The sequence below is a fragment of the Equus przewalskii genome, chromosome 16, assembly GCF_037783145.1.
Source record: "Equus przewalskii isolate Varuska chromosome 16, EquPr2, whole genome shotgun sequence".
Taxonomy (NCBI): domain Eukaryota; kingdom Metazoa; phylum Chordata; class Mammalia; order Perissodactyla; family Equidae; genus Equus; species Equus przewalskii.
The window spans coordinates 12,288,079-12,304,363 of NC_091846.1; the positions used below are offsets into that span (position 1 = coordinate 12,288,079).

General features: G+C 42.3%; 1 protein-coding gene and 1 long non-coding RNA gene across 17 annotated transcripts in view; one reads left to right on the forward strand and one right to left on the reverse strand.

Moving 5' to 3' along the window:
- Nucleotides 1-16,285, reverse strand: part of STARD13 (StAR related lipid transfer domain containing 13) — a 487,031-nt gene that overhangs the window by 198,825 nt on the left and 271,921 nt on the right. The window contains exons 1-3 of one of the 16 annotated variants that reach the window (XM_070577981.1): nt 14,871-14,979; nt 13,751-13,841; nt 12,664-12,721 (exon numbers count right to left, since the gene is read on the reverse strand). The exons of 9 other annotated variants lie outside the window; for them this stretch is intronic. In XM_070577981.1, coding sequence (XP_070434082.1) covers nt 12,664-12,691 — 28 coding nt within the window. In that variant the 5' untranslated portion in view covers nt 12,692-12,721; nt 13,751-13,841; nt 14,871-14,979. Of the gene's footprint in view, nt 1-12,663; nt 12,823-13,750; nt 14,127-14,870; nt 14,980-16,285 lie in introns of those variants that run through there. 6 more of the 16 variants (XM_070577973.1, XM_070577975.1, XM_070577985.1 and 3 more) reach the window with 6 other exon arrangements.
- LOC139076320 (uncharacterized) lies at nt 12,638-15,959 on the forward strand. The gene is made up of 4 exons (XR_011527773.1): nt 12,638-12,747; nt 13,150-13,192; nt 13,785-14,013; nt 15,241-15,959. It is a non-coding gene; the product is annotated as an uncharacterized lncRNA (long non-coding RNA).

Genomic DNA, 16,285 nt, shown 5'->3' on the forward strand with positions numbered 1-16,285 from the left:
TACCCAAGATCATATCAGGACTCCTTCCCAGGTCATAAGGCCCCAGAGGACCTGTCTATCTATGGACCCCCTTCCCATGACTCTCTGCTCAATCACTGTTCTCCAAGCTCCACCAGCATCCTTGCCTTTCCGCAAACACATCCATGCACTCCTGCTTCAAGACTGATCCACATCCTATTCCTTCTGCCTCTTTCCCCCAGATCTCTGAATGTCTCTGCTCCGATGCCACCTCCCCAGAGAGACCTTCTCTGACCATCGGATCCAAAATAGCACCTCCTTTTATTTTCCAGCTCCTTCACATTGTTTGTTTTTCTTCATGATGTGTATTTATAACACTTACATATTATGAATTTGTTTATTATTGTCTCCCCCACTCAAAAGGAAGCCCAATGAGGGCGTTGATTTTGTCTGTTTTGTTCACCACTGGATCCCCAGTAGCTAGACAGTGTTTGACACAGTGGGTACTTAATAAATATTTGTTGAATGAGAACCTGGAGTCTCTATGAAAAAAAAATTCATGTGATTTTGGGGATTTAAAAATAAACCTCATCTTTTTCTGTAGGTATACAATTTTTTAAAATGGCCAAAAGGGAACATTTCCATCTTAGTAATACTTAAACTTCAACTACTCTTTCTCCTCTTTCCCAACCCTAACACGTGATAACAACAACAGTGTTAGTTTCCTTTAGCAACAAAATGACCATTTCCAATTGCACTTGGGAAGGAGGCTGGAGGACAGAGAAAAGTTACCTTGCTCAAACCCATGGAGCTGAGAGGTGTGCCAAATACCTAGGGATGGGATCATAGTAGGGTAGGCAGGGTTTGGGCCATCAGAAGTGAACTCAGCATTTAGGAGGGAGCAATCAGATTGCTTAGTCACTGAGGCAGTGAGTCCAGCTGCCAACAAACACAAACGTATTTCATGGGAAGGCTCTTAAAGCTAAGGTACCATTTTTCTCTCAAGAAGTTTGTACTCTAGACTAATTTCAGAAATGACCATTTTCCTTATGAATGAGTGGCCAAGGGCAAATTCATTTTAATCCCAAAAGCCACTTGGTGTGACTTGGAGCTGGACTCTAATCTCAAATTTATCACTAAGGAGATATGTGACTTGGAACAGGTTAATTGACTCTCTCTGAGGTTCAATCAACTCTCGTAAAATGAATGGCTTGGACCAGATAATCGATAAGTCTTCCATGTGCTCTAACATTTCATGTTCTTTTGAGTTAAAACAAAGAAGAAGATAGGATGTTGGCTGGAATTTCCCAGTAATACTAAAGAGCTTGAGTAAATAAATATTTTATCTCTATCAATATCATCCACCTTTTTGAAGCTTGCTAGGAAGTGATTCACAGAAGTAAGAAAAGGCATTCATTCTTTTATTACCTCAATGACTAGGTTATTTTACTATGTGGATTATACAGTAGGAGGTAAAAGAATTTTTTAAAATGTAAGACAAACTTTATTATAGCACAAAAGAAATCTTGCTGGGGAGACAAGAACCAGACTGAAACAGTCCACAGAATGAACAGAAAGGCAGGAACTTGAAGCCAGATGAGACCCTGGCCTTTACTAGCTGTACTGGCCTCGGCCAAGTTTCCTCACTTACCCCGTCTTCAAAAAGGGCACGATGATCATGACCCCAGTGCCTTGCTGTGATAGTCCACAGGATTCACAGGATGAGGTGTGGAAAAGCACTGAATCAGGGGCGTGACACTCAGCAGGCCCTCATGGTCCTCCTGTCCTCTCACCCGCAACAGGCCCTCAGATACGGAAGGGGGAGATCATCGCGAGGTGGGAATGGGCCTAGCCAGAATGGCACTGGCAGCAAAATCATGAAGGACTTGAGCTAGTCCTTGAAAATGGGTGGGATGTAGATAGGCAGAAGGGAGATGAAAGTGTTAGGACTGGAAGAGATTGCACGGCACAAGGCATGGAGCATGGAATAACCATGAGAGTTTAGAGCCATTGCCAGTTACTGGTGATAGGGCAGCGCCGGGCAGGCTGTGAGCAAACAACAACAAAAATCACCTAGGAGACTTGTTAAAAGTGCATACAACAGACACCCCCACACACACTCATATACACTGCCCCCAAGGGGTGATTGTGACTCAGTGGGTCTGGTGAGGAGTCCAGAAGCCTGTATTTTGAAAAGCTGTTCCGGCGTCCTGAAGCTCAGTCAGGTTTGGGAACCACGGGTTTAGTCAACAGCAATTGACTGAACTTACAGAGCAGACTCACACTGGCGGCAGGAGGGTGACCAGAGCAGAAGCCTGGATTCAAGCCCCTCCGCCCCTCACTGGCTGTGAGACCCTGGGTAGTCCGTCATTTTCCTTATCCTCATTTGTCTCATTAACGTTGTAGGGATCCTAGCACCTACCCTGCCTTCCTCAAAGGACTTTTGTGAGAACCGACTGATTTTAAGCCACTGTCGCATTATCTTAACGGAAAAACACTTACTGTAAAGTGTTACACAAATACTCAGGATCATCCTTAATCTTCATCGTTGTTATCATGCGGACCCTGGGACGCCAGAATGCCACAGTCAGCTCCCACCTATCACACCCTGCGGTAACCTTGAGGTAACAGTGGGCAGGGCTCTGAAAATGGTTCCATATTGTCACAATGACACCCATAAACAGCTACCCCTTCCTAAGTGTTACACTGTGAGTAGGATGTAGGTCCTAGAGTCATCAAAATCTCACAAATATTACAAGTCATGTGAATTGTGCCACTGTCACAAACCCACATAGCTACAAGTAGTACATAGTACAAGTAGTAGCTATGTGCCTCCAACAAGTTACTGACCCTCTCCAAGCCTTGGTTTCCTCACGCATAAAGTGGGGAGAGTATTAGCACCCAGGGCCACCGTGTACAACTGTGTAGGTTGTGCCCCATACAGAGCAAGCTGCCAAGGGGGGCCACGGAGGTTGAAATTCAGCCCAGGGTATACTCACCTGGCTGCACGCCCATGGGGTTACACTTTCTCAGAGGAGCCACTGTTTGTTCATTGTTTTCTAATTCGTGAGCCCAGAGAGGAAGCCATTTTCCACACAGCAAGTTGCTGTGTGTGCTAATAGTGACCCTTGTAGTACCTGCTCCAAAGCCTGGGCATCAAAGGAGAAAATGCATGAAGTCTTCAGCACAATGCCAGGCATACAATAGGGTCCAGGGCAGGGAAGCTGTTAATATCATAATTCTCATTAATTCATTCACTCAACAAGCGTTCACTGTGCACCTTCTATATCCCAGCGACTATGCTAGGGCAACTGGACCATCACAGAGAAGAAGACAGCATCCTTTCCCTGGAGGAGCTTGCAGCCTAGGGGCAAATACAGACACTTGAGCAAATTATTACACTCGAGGATTCATACAGGAGACTTTGTCCAGAGTGATACTTATAGTTCAGATTTCTGAATTCTGATGACTGTTGCTATTAAGGTTTAATTTACTCCTACAGATTTCCTATCTGGAAAGTAAAACTTGTTAGGGTTATTTGATAAAGCTGTTTACATATTTCATTCTTCTCATGTGTTCAGAGCTAAACACACAGAATGGGCTGACCAGGCCACTGCCACTTCATTCTCTTTGTGGACCACCACCTGTGCCCACCTTGGTGCCAGGGCCCTGCTGTCAGGCAGGTCTACTTTCCTACAATATGGGCTAGCATCTGCTTATGAGGGACAGAATCTGCCTACTTATTTACTCCTCAGAACTATGCAAATACATTTTTGTTTGAAGTAGCTTAAGAGCAAATGAAAATGCATGCACTCTTTTATTCAATTGCCCAGAAACACTTTGTATTAAATAATGAACTTAACTTTCAAAGGAAAATGTCGTTTTTTTACATTATTAAATGGGATTTCTATGTATAGCTTCTGTTAGCAAAAGAGGATTTAACCCAGGCAACTTTATGAGACTAGACTCTGGTCAGCTTTAGAGCTCTTCACAGAGACAGATGGACATAATGACAAAATAAAATGTTGGCAGATATGTGCTGGAAATCCCTGGTGATAAATTATAGGCTTTATTACCACCTCTCCTAATTTCCTTTTCTGAGTAAGTTAGTCCTAGGTGAAACCTACACAGGAAACAGCCTTAATGGTTTTAATAGCAGTGGTTTAATGAATTAATGTATTATGAGTATTGTAAATAAATTTTTAATTAAGAAAGAGTTTACTTAAGAAGTTTTCAAAACAAGCCTCGGATCTGAAAATCCAGCATGCCAAGAGTTGTAATTTGTCCCAATCTCCTATTATACCTAAGTACCGCAATACCGTAAAAAAACTAATTAAAATATTTGCCTCAATATATGTAATAACTAAAATATAACCATTATAACTCTGTAAACACTAGGGGTGATGTTGCTGCCTTATTTCATAATGATGCTGTCAGAATTAATAAACAATAAAATAAAACAAACACACTTTCTGTCCTGGGAGATCACCTTCCCTAAAAGCAAGGGGCACAGAGCACGTGGATTGTACATTGCAAATGCTGAAGGGAAGGCTTCCAAGGTCCCTTCCAGATCTAATATCCTGTGATTTTACACATTGCTTTCATCTTACTTAAATAACACCAAATCACCAATGAAGGTAAACTCACAAATCAAGGCATGATTCGACAAGAGATCGGCTTTCCCTGAATGCAGGACCAGCTACATCATTTGCCAGGCCAGTACACAACGAAAATATGGGCCTTCGATTATTATGGGTCAACAATTATTAATAATTTCAAAATGGTAACAGCAGAGCATTAAACTAAGTGCAGGGCACTTCTGAGCCTGAGTGTGGGGCAGGGACTGCTGAGATTCCGCAGGTGTTTCAGGCCCTGGACTCCTAGCTTGTCCACTTCCTGTTCCTTCTCCAATTCTGGCAGATGTACTTCCAGTAACAGAAAGTAGCAGTTCTAAGTTGCTGCTGTGATGGAGGCTAGGTCATCAAAGCAGCATAGAGAATGACACTGGCAGGCATCCTTGGGGATGCTTCTGGGCTTCTGCCCTCTCTCTTTTCTATCAGAACATCCTATGAAATCCACACAGAAAGGGAGCTAAAAGACTTACAGCATTAAGTTTCCTTTAGACGAATGGTCTAATTTTATAGACTCATTGATCTTTAAAGCTAAATGGGACCTTGGAGATTATCTAGTCCAGCTTCTCTCATTTTAATTAGGTCTCCATCAAATTCCATTTAGGCCAAGGGCACGGTAATGAATTCTTGGTTGCATAGCTCTAAAGCGGATGGTGATTCTGATGAACAAACCGTGATTGATGATCTTCAGAAAGACAAAATGTTCATATAATGAACGATTCATCCTATAAGTGGATTTATGTAAGATGCTGCCAGCCATGCTAACGACATACGTAGTAGTTGATTTTTTTTATCCCAGTCAGAGCAAAATGAGTGAAACTAATGTCTTAGCACTTGGAAATCCCCGAACATGGGATCTAGAATGGGTTCATCAGATATGGGAATAAGGCAGATGAACCCAGGTGTCAAAGAGGTAGGTGGTTTAAGGCTGGAGCTAAAAGCATCCCCTTTATCAGGAAATACGTCTCTGTTGCTCTATTCCCTACTTACATGTACATATACATATATATATATACACACACATATTTTAAATAAACTCTTATACAGTGTTTATGAGAGGCCAGACACCATGCTAAATGCTTTGAAAATATTAACTCATTTAATCCTCATAACAACCCTATGAGGTAAGTACTATGCTTATCCTCCTCTTTAAAGATGAGAAAACTGAGGAACACTGAGATTGATTATCTCGCTCAAGGACCTACTGTTGCAGTGGTAGAGGCAGGATTAAACCCCCTGTAGTCTTGGCTCTAGTCGCTGCTGTTAACCACTAGATCATGACGCTGAGCCAATGACCTTCCATCGTGCCCAAAACCATGAGGCCCGCTCTCCACTATGCACCAAAAATAAAACGACATGCATTTACAACGGGCCATCTATGCTCCTAGCACTGTAGCCACAGCTGTGGCAAATATTTACATCAACATTATGACCGAACTGATGCTAATTTCACAGACGTTAATCACCGTTCCACAGTTGTGATTTTATACATATGATGATATCTCAAGTCGCTTCAATCCCTTTTCCACCATCGTAGTGCTGCTCTGAAGGGTTAAGAGCACACAGATTCAGATTTAAGAGCTAGAAATCAAACACCTAGCATGAAGCTTCTCTTCTTTCTTTCCGGAAAGAGTAAAACAGCCTATATGACAATACTTGAAATATGTAAAAGCTTTTTTGACTTATTTTCATTCTAACAATTGCTCTTCTTTTATGTCTATTGCTTATGAAGTCTTTTCTTGGGACTAAAATAAATATGTAATTTATTTCCAAGACCATGGGGACAACTCCTCATGGCTAGGAAAGTGCAACCCATCACGTTTTGGGAGAGATGTGTGATAAATACTACTCAGCGTCAGGCAATGGAGGGAAGCAGTATCTTGCCATCTTTGTGACAACCTGTGCATCCCCATGCAGCAGTAGGTTAGTATAACTTAGACTGTTATATTCAAGACATTCAAATATTCGTACTTTTAGGCCATTATTCTAATGATAAATATTAGGGCTCGATAGAAAACATTTTCAAAGATCCTTCAAGGAACCCGAAAATGTTTTCACTTTATCCAGATGGAGAGAAGACAAGAAGCATAGGACTTTCCAATTTAACGTCATTGTGAGTAAATGTTTTAATTTTCATAGGGTTGCACAACCATTTTCTCTGTTGTTCATTTAATTTCCTATATAGGAAGGAGAAAGTATTCAACAAACACAGTATGCCATGATGAAATATGGATAACATATGCTCTACTACACGAAATAACAGAACCGTAAGATTCTTAAAATTTTATTTTAGATAAATATGTTACTAAGGAAATATTTTGCCTGAGAATGTAAGATGGCTTGAGACAGCAGATTTACAAATACAATATTGTGCAGTCATGGCACATTCTATACTGTCCTTTTGCAATTTCTGGAAGCTTGCTCTATTTCTGGTTAAATAGATGAGTTAAGTGATTTGAGCAGCATAATAAAGTTTGTGTGTTCTGCCAGGATAAAACCACGGTACTGAATTAATATCCTGCACTACAGTCCCAACATGCTTTCACAAGGATGCTATTTCATGGCTCAATAAATACTTATTGACTAACTACAAATATGGCAAAAATGTTTGTCCTTCAACTTGACTGTTTTAGGGGTAAACGTTCAAGGATTCTGAAAAAAGCCCAGGAATGTTGTAACACTCTTCAAACCACTGTCATTTTCATTTTGCAATTATCACTAAACTTGCAAAAGAGCAGGATAGAAATATGTTATTAGATAAACCCCCAGAAAAACTACAAGGTCTCCAAGCAAATTTTTCTTTATAAGTTGTTTTGTTCAAGACAAGGTTTAAAAAGCACAAATGAGGAGACTATATTCATTTCAAAAGACATGTGCCCCATATCTAAACGATCAAGTTGGTGGCTCACAAAACTTGTATCAAATGGTCTTCTCAAAGAATTCTAGCCAACTAGTGGGGCTTGTGTCTCTTATTCAGAGCAGCCATCAGCAATTAATGAAAATGGTTCTTTCTTTGCTCCAGTTCTGGGAGGAAATTATGTTACTTCCAAGGGTTAGCAAGCATATAGCAGAGAGGTTAGGCCAAGTTTAATTTACTCTCCTTACAAACACGAAAATTTAAGACGTTGTTATTTATTTTTCTCTGAGAAATTTCCCTTCAATCAACTTTATTAGGGACAAGGCATAACTGATAAAGGTCAGTAAATGATGCAATACTGGAAAATTCAATATACAGAACCTTTCTTAGAAGCTAAGCTTCATTTGGTTAGACTATTCCCGGATATCATGACACTAAAGAAATCACCTTTCGAATATAAAGTTCTTACTTCATTAAACGTGGGGCCAACAAGTTATAGTAACCACAGAAGTATTCCTGAGAAGAGCATTTCTATTTAATTAACTATATTTCTATTTTTTAAGTATGAGGGGCAACCTTGAAAAGTCTTTCCTTCAACTGTTATTTAAAATATTTATTTTCACTTTGCAATATCACTTCTAAATCGAAAAGGTCTATTTTTTTAACGAGAAATATTTTTTATGATTATTTTTATTCATCAACAGTTCCGGGACCAAATAAATAAATCTGTCACAAAAGGTCATTCGATATAGCACTACTATTGTTCTTTTATAAGAATGTTGAATTTAGGAACAGTATTGCTATTTTTCTAATTCTCCAGAAATTTACCACACGTATAGTATACACAGTTCAAGCCCAAATATTGAGGTCCAAATAAAGGATGCCCTAGGTCTCGGTCCTTGGCCCCCTCCTCTTACGCATAATCTCCCCCTAAGTAACCCCATCCAGCCCGAAGTCTTTATTCTATAGTAGACATACGCCATATGCCAGTAACTCCCAGATTTATATCTCTGGGTTTGACTTTTCTCCCAAACCTATACTTGTAACATCCAACTCTTTGATTTTTACTTTTGTATGTCTGATAGGCATCTTTGGCCTAATTTGGCCAAAAGAGAACTCCTCACTACTCTTCTGTCTTAGACAAAAGAAAGTTCCTTTGACAAGTGCAAAATGCAAATCTGCCGGTTGTCTCCAGCTCAGCCCGTGGCACTACAAACCTAGGAGTTCCTGATCCTCCCCCTCACCTCCAGTGACCAATCTATCCGCATTGCTGTCTCTACCTCCAACACATATTCCAAATCTGTCCCTTTCTCTCCATTTCCATCACCATGACCCTGGTCCATGTCACTGTTCATCTCTCACCTCGATCACTCTGGTAGAAATTTATTCAGGTTCTGTTGCTCCTCTGCTTAAAATCCTTTGCTTCTTATCATGTGTAGAACCAGATCCAACTTCCTGCCCTGGCACCAAGGCCCAACCTGATCTTAGAACCTGACCCCACCCACACCTCTGACACGCTCTCCTGCCACCTACTTGTACCCCTTTTTCATTACGTCCCAGGCATACTGGCCTTTTTATTCTGTTTTGCAGAATTATTGCAGGCTTATTCTAACCTCACTTAAGCAAAACTTTTCCTTGAGGTTTAGAATATGACCTTGTATTGGACATAGACTTTCGCGAGTTATCACATGGTAGTTAATGTAAGTCAGTGGTTCTCAAACAGGACTGCACATTGGAACCATCTGCAGAGCTTTAAAAAATGCTGATCCCCAGGTGCCATCCAAACTGAATCACAATCTCTGGGAGGTGACCAGAGCATTCATATTTCTGAAAGTCTCCAGATGAATCTATACATAGCTAAAGTTGAAAACCCTTAGATAAGTGATGTGTTCTCTGATTTTATTGTTTATTTATTTGACTTAGATTTTTTTTTCTTGGTTACTGTTAATATAAATCACATCTAAATCACTCCTTTTTCAAGAGATGTTGAAAGGAAAAATCTGACAGAGTAGGATGGCCTGGTCTTTACAGTAAAGTGATAATAAAAAGGAAGGACTGATATAAAACACATGAAAGGGATCAGCTAGTATCATCCTCTCCTTTTTGATATCACGGAACACATGTAGATTTTAATAAGAAACTGTTTTATGGCCCATGCTCCACTCTTGATCTCACTCTGCATTAAAGTCCCAATCTCGTGTTGACATCACATCACAGGATGCTACTGTTGACTTTGAGAATGAATGAACCTGTTTTAACATGCCAAGAACTCACTGAAATTTGGTGGAATTAGCATTTCTAACGAAACTCAAACTTTTCAGTGTTTTAAGGTAGTTTATTCTTGGCAGCAGTATAACTTCCTGTGTCTAAGAGAAATGATTTAAAATGAGACTATAAAAGAGATCAAAAGACTTGGACATCAATTAGTTCACAAGCTACCTAAATATTGCTATGTGAGTATAAAGGAATCAAACACATGGATTACATTTCCATTAAAATAGAGTAGGGCTTTAAAATAAAGGAACAGAAAGCTTTAGAAAACCCATTGGATTTTCTCAGACCTTAACATTCGAAAAGTAGATCAAGCTGCCTACAAACACCGAAAGCTAAAGGATACGCTTCCGCCTAGAGAACTGAATGATGCTTCAAAAATTAGGAAGTTTCACCAGTGGTGGCTGATTTGGGATGTGGGGAAGCCAAAAGAAACTGTCACTTGCCCACCTTGAAGAAACCTGCACTTATGCTTTATGACAGTGTCTTATTCTTGCAGCCCTTGGCTTCTTAAAGAGATGGTAGTGGGCAGGGCACAACTCATAGGGGCCCCCAACAAGCTAGATGTATGGCTGTTTGTTTCAAATCTCTACAAGCCCATATACTAACCAGTCCAATAGGATGACTAGGGGACAAGCTATTTTAGATGCCTGGGGTTAACTTTGTCACTTCAGGAGGAAAGAAAGAGCAATTTTTCCAGCTACCATTGTTATTCTTTTTTTAAACTAACTGCATGTGACAGTGAGCCTTCGAGAAAGGATTTGAGGTCCATGTGTCTCCAGAAAGGCTATGGAGGAGGCAGTGTAATGTAACAGAAAATGGAAACAGATGGCCTTTGACTTCTGACAACCTGAATTAGAATCTTGCTTTGAACACTATGAACTTTGTCATCTTGGGAATAAACAACAATTACCACCATTGTTACAGTAATCAATACTGAGATGACCAGTGAGAAAAACTCTTCCTGACCCTTATGAGGGTTAGAGTCTTGGGAAATTAAGAAGTACTCATTGGCAAAAACCCCACAGTCTGCTGAAAATATGGCAGCCACTACAGAACTGGAAAGCCCAAGAAGACTTCCCAATATCAGTCCTTCTTTAACAATAACTCCCTTTTACAATTTTGTAATGAAACGAACATGTTTGAACATCATTCACATCTTATCTTTCCATTGGTTTCATTATGTGTGTCATTGTGACAAATGCTAAGAAATGCTTTTCCTAATTATGTATAACCCCCTCCTTCCTAAATATGGTCCCACAGCACAGAAACCCAAAGGCTTCAATATGTTTAAATAGTTCTAGTTCTTCTTGTCTTTCTGTTTCATTGACAAGACAGCCTTTCAGGAAGAGAAGTAAGAGTGAGTTAGAATTCGAATTTCCTTCCTCGGGATGTCAAAAAGCAAAAGGGAGAATCAAATACCTTCAGAATGCTGTAGACAACAAACACAAGTTTGTCATAAGACACTTATTGTTCTATTGACTATGGCAATAAGAAGAAAATTTTAACTTTTATCTGATAGAAAAAAAGAGAAAAAAAGAAAAAGCCAGTAGCCTCTTATGATGCCTTGGTGGGGCAAATGCTCTCTGGGGGTACATTCATCTAGTTGGTTATTCTGACATTGTGAACTGAACCATATAAAGCACACTTCTACAAATGAAGAACCCTTTCACCTAGAATTGATGCCAACATTAATAACTTAAGTATTTCAGTGTCTCATAGCCAAAGTTCCATATTTTAGCTACCTTAACAAGAAAACCCAAGAAAATCAATTTGCATCTAAAAGCTCCTTCATGGAGTTGGCTTGGTTTTGTGGCAAGCATCCCAGCTTGCTGAGAGAAGCAGAAGTCTGCTTCACAGAGGATTGTTTGGTCCCAGTTGAATAACCTGCTGGCATCCACTGTTAGCAGAGCGGTAAGCAGATTATGGGTGAGCAGATATTAATATTCTGATTAAACATTTTAAAACCTCATACCACTATTTTAAAAAATAATTGCACTACTCTGGGAGAACTCTTATGCTCACCATTCTGAAGCCACTTTTAGCCTTAATTTTTATGTATTCATGATCTTAAAATCTCTACCTATGGTTTATTTCCCAGAATCAAAACTTTTTCTCCCCATTGCCTTAACTGAACTGCAGTGTCTAAAATTCATGTGAATAAATGACTTTCCCGGACAATCTTAGCGGTTTTAAGTCTTTACATTACACTCTCTTTCTTCCCAGATCTCCTTTTGAAAAAGACAAGGCTGCAGTCATCTTTGGCCTCGGCTTCTAAAAAAACCCAGCACAGCCTTGGCAGCCCTCCTGGAAAGACTTCTTGTTTCCTGAGGATCCATTGATTTAACAAATTTAACAAACTTAAATAACAGAAGCTATAAAAGAGACATTTGCAGCAAGCATTCTGAAGTTATGAAGCAACAAAAGTTTACTAGACCACAAAAATTTCTATAACACCTTTCATCGTGTAGATTATACAATTCAGCATGATAACAGGGAAAATTATTAATTATTATTAATTGAGGTCTGCAGTGCACATAGAGGTCTTTAAAAATCAACAGTCAAACTACTGGGTTACCACAACTTATTTCTGGTCCAGACTGAAAAGTCTGTTTATTTCTTGAGTGTTTACTAAATGGGGCCACTGTGTCGGAGAGAAAATATGGGATGAACATTTTATGCTGACCACACTGAGGGTTGGAATCGGCTGCAATCCTTACTTCTAATTTGATCAGTTAGGCTGATAAGGACCTAACCCTCAAGGAGACAAACACGGCATCTACTCCAGAATGATGACAGGCTGATGGAGAGATGTGGCTGCATTCCTGTAACGGCAGAGCATCTAGCAAATTACTTCTACACTAAGGAAAAGGGGGAGGAGCCCAGAGAAGTTTAAAATCTCCCATCTCACCCTTGGCATCCCTTCCCTCTGCCCAGGCTTCATACCTTCTTCTTCTCTAGAACTCTCTTCCATCCCTGTGGTCACTGGCCAACTCAGGAGATACTGTTGGAGAGACAGGAGGCAACAAGGTCCAGAGACAGGACTTGTAGTCAGCTCAGGGGCCCTTCCAACCACACTTCCCCAATTCCTGGAACATCTTCCAGCAGCTAATGCTTGGGGAAAGCAGTCCTAAATCCTACACTGCGCTGCCTAGGAACCCTGCTACCAGGAGGGGCTACTTTCCCTTAGTGGGGCGGGAATGATGCTGTGACTAACCAGACCCAAAGCTCCCGGCGAGGGCTCTGAGAAGACTCAGACCTCTCATTGCATCTGTGGCCCTACAAAAAGAAGGTTCCATGGAGCATGCACACGCGTAAGGCCACAGCCTGAAGGCTGGTGGAGGTGCCAAGGAAGGGGCTGTCGTTCAGACCTAAGCAAGGATTAAGGACTCCTTGACTAATAATCACCTCCTCTCTTCCTCTGATTCATAGGCAATGGATTCCAAAAGGGCGGCCCCTCATTTGCAACACCAAAGTGAGCAGAGCCTGATACACAGCAGGACAGAGGCTGTGGGCAGCTATCTGCTTGCACCAACAGCTGTCCACCTGTCTTTCCCCCAATCCTCCCCCTCTACCCGCCAAACGTCTAGTCTGTCAGAGCTGTGGAGACTAGACACTGGCAAGGGACATGTCCCATGTGGAAAAGGCGAAGTAGGGAGAGGGGCAGCCCTCGTGGAGGGCCACTTGGGCTGGGCCCTCCTCATTCATTCACTGGGCAGGGGTGGACGGCGGCGGGGCAGGCAAGCCCAGGCGAAGCGGCCGCCCGAAGGAAGACTGGCCAGGTAACCCCTACCCCTGCTCTCGCCCCACGTGCAGCGCGGCCGAGCTGTCAGCATGCGCGGGGCGCGGGGCGCGCGGGGCGGCGGGCTCTGGGGCCGGGCCCAGGGCGGGTGGTGCACCAGCCGGCTCGGCCCACACCCGGCTCTGGAAACCCGTGCCTGGAGCCCTCCGCAGCGGCTGGCGGTGGGCTGGGGCGGGCGACGCCGGCGCCTCCTCCCGCCCCCGCGGGCCCCGGCGTGTCGCGGGCACCGACCTGCCAGCCGTCTCTCCCGGACGTTCTTCCACAGCAGATCCCAGGCTCTGGTCGTGGAGTCCCGCAGCTGCTCGCTGATGGACCGCCGGAGCTGCGTTTGGAAAGGCTTCCGTTTGCTGGTCATTTTAGATCCGTCCTCATAACGACCAGCGGGCTCGCCACCGCCACTCCCGCGTGGCCCGCAACTCAGACTCCAGGCGACTCGAGACGCCAGACCCGGGACTCCCGCTGGGGTCCCGGCACCCGCCGCGGGCGCGACATGGGTACGCCGCCGTCCGCCGCTGGTGGCTCCTCCGCGCACACGGCCCGGGATACCTAGCCACCCCGCGCGCCCCGCAAGGTTAACCTCTGCGCTCCGTCAACTCCTCTACTCCTTTCCCACTTTCCCTCCTCTCCCTCCCTCCGCTCCCCTCCCTCCTCCGCCCTCCCCCTCTCTCCCGGACTGCCTAGCGCCCCACTCCTTCCCCAGCGAGCTCTCCCTCCCTCGCCTAAACCTGGCAGCGTGGTCCCCATGGCCCCGCTGAGGGAGTTCTCACCCCCTTTTCAATTTCACTCAGACCCTGGGCTGCACCATATTCCTCCTATTTCTTGATGGTTTCCATCTTTCAGTCTCAGAAACCGCCACCATCACAACAATCATAAACTATGTCACAGCTAGAGCCATAATAACTCATCTTAGTTTTCTTGAGTTCAAATCACTTGAAATCAGCTACTCAGTTTGGAGGGTTTTTTGGAGTTCAAAACTGGTGCTTTTGTATTGCGTGTTACTGTTTCCTGGTTTCATCAATGAAATGATTTTCTGGCTGCAGTCTATAATCAAATTTAAGTGGTTTAAAGAGTCAAAATAGATTCATTACACAGCCATTGTGTAGAAGGAAAATAAATTGTAAATAATTAAGATGAAACCGTGAGGAGCCTACATAAAGTAGATTTACATACTCTGGTAAAGCATTAAAATCTGTATGCAGTTGAAAAGTTAGGTATTATGAAGAAGAGAAATATGGAAACAGAAGAATTTTACGGTATTTTAGCCAATAACATAAAGTAGGCTTGTTATTAGAAATTAACTCTGATTCCTGCAGGGAAGAGGGGGGAAATGTGCTGGCTCTTTAAGAAATACCTGAGGAGATGGTGTCCAAGTCACTTTCCAGGCTCCAAGGCCTCCCTCATAAGATGCAGATGTAGAGCTCAGGCCTGACATGTCCTGCTATTCTCGAGGTTTTGCTTCCAAAATGCTTGGAGGACCTCAGAGAAAGTAATTATGACAACCTTGGATGTAATTCACTGATAATGATTAATGGCTTACATCTCAAGTTCGTGAGAGGAGCTGAAATAGTTCAAAAGAGAGTTTTCTGAATTATCTAAACAGTAAAATTGCTTGAATCTCATTTCTTTTTAAATGTCTTTGTACCAGACCGCCAAGTGAGAACCAAAGTTTAGTCAGCTGGTGGTTTTTTTACTTTCTCTCTCTCTTTGGTTTTTAATTTCAGGTGCTACATGTGAAGTTTGAAAATTAAAGTGTCCAGTCCTCCCTCTATTATATAAATTGCTACAGACTTAAGGAGTAGAAATTAACAGCTGCCTTCTACAACTCCACATTTTTAGTAAATATTCCCTCCACCAGTTTATATTGTTGGTAGAGAATGGGGGGAGAAATGATGATAAAAAGTGTTTATTATCTTATTTTGTTATTTTAAATATTCAAAAATGTTCACTAGTGAAAGAAACTTCAGAATGAGCTAAAGGGTAATGATTGAGCTTTTTTTGTGCCATCCTAGTAAACCTTTGAAATTGTCAGTTATGAAGCAATAAGTCACGGATCAGAAATGGACTTGAAACTATGGCAGCCAGTTACAGACTAATCCAGATTGCTTTCTGGACCCATGCCAAGTACCCTTTTGATTACATCCTCTGTTTTGTATGCTTGTAGTGGTAAGGGAATGCTCTGCAAGGAGCAAGATTTGTGTCATCTGCGAGTGACTACTGTACAGTATAACAACAAAATGTTTCACAATTGCATTCTGGGGAAAGCTGTGCATGTAATTTTAAAACAGATCTCTAATTGAATCAAACAGAGGCAATAGTTGTAACATTACATACACTGGAATAGAACAGTACCAGGAACATTCAAGTGATTTCCCTGATCACTTAGGTGTAAAGATCCTGGGCTCCTACTATTTTCTGTTTTAATACATATTTTATCTTCAGATGTTATGGGTTAGGAGTTTTCTTTAAATGACTAATTTGAAGATAAATTCTGGCATTGCAAATATGTTTAGTTCTGGCTGTTGAAGGGCCTATGAATTCAGGGCTGTCCAAGTGAAGCCAGATGAAAGACTGAAGTGATCTGCAGAGAACAGGTGCTGCCTGAGCAGCTTGTGCCACACAGCTCCGCCCAGCTCCCTTCCCGCCCCGGGGGGCTGCTGGCTTTGCTGGAGGAAATCTCACAGCTGTGCAGAGGCAGCCTCACAAATGGCAAGGGTTTCAAACTCAACGGAAACCTCGGGGCTACTTGGAGTCCTTTATACAGGTCCT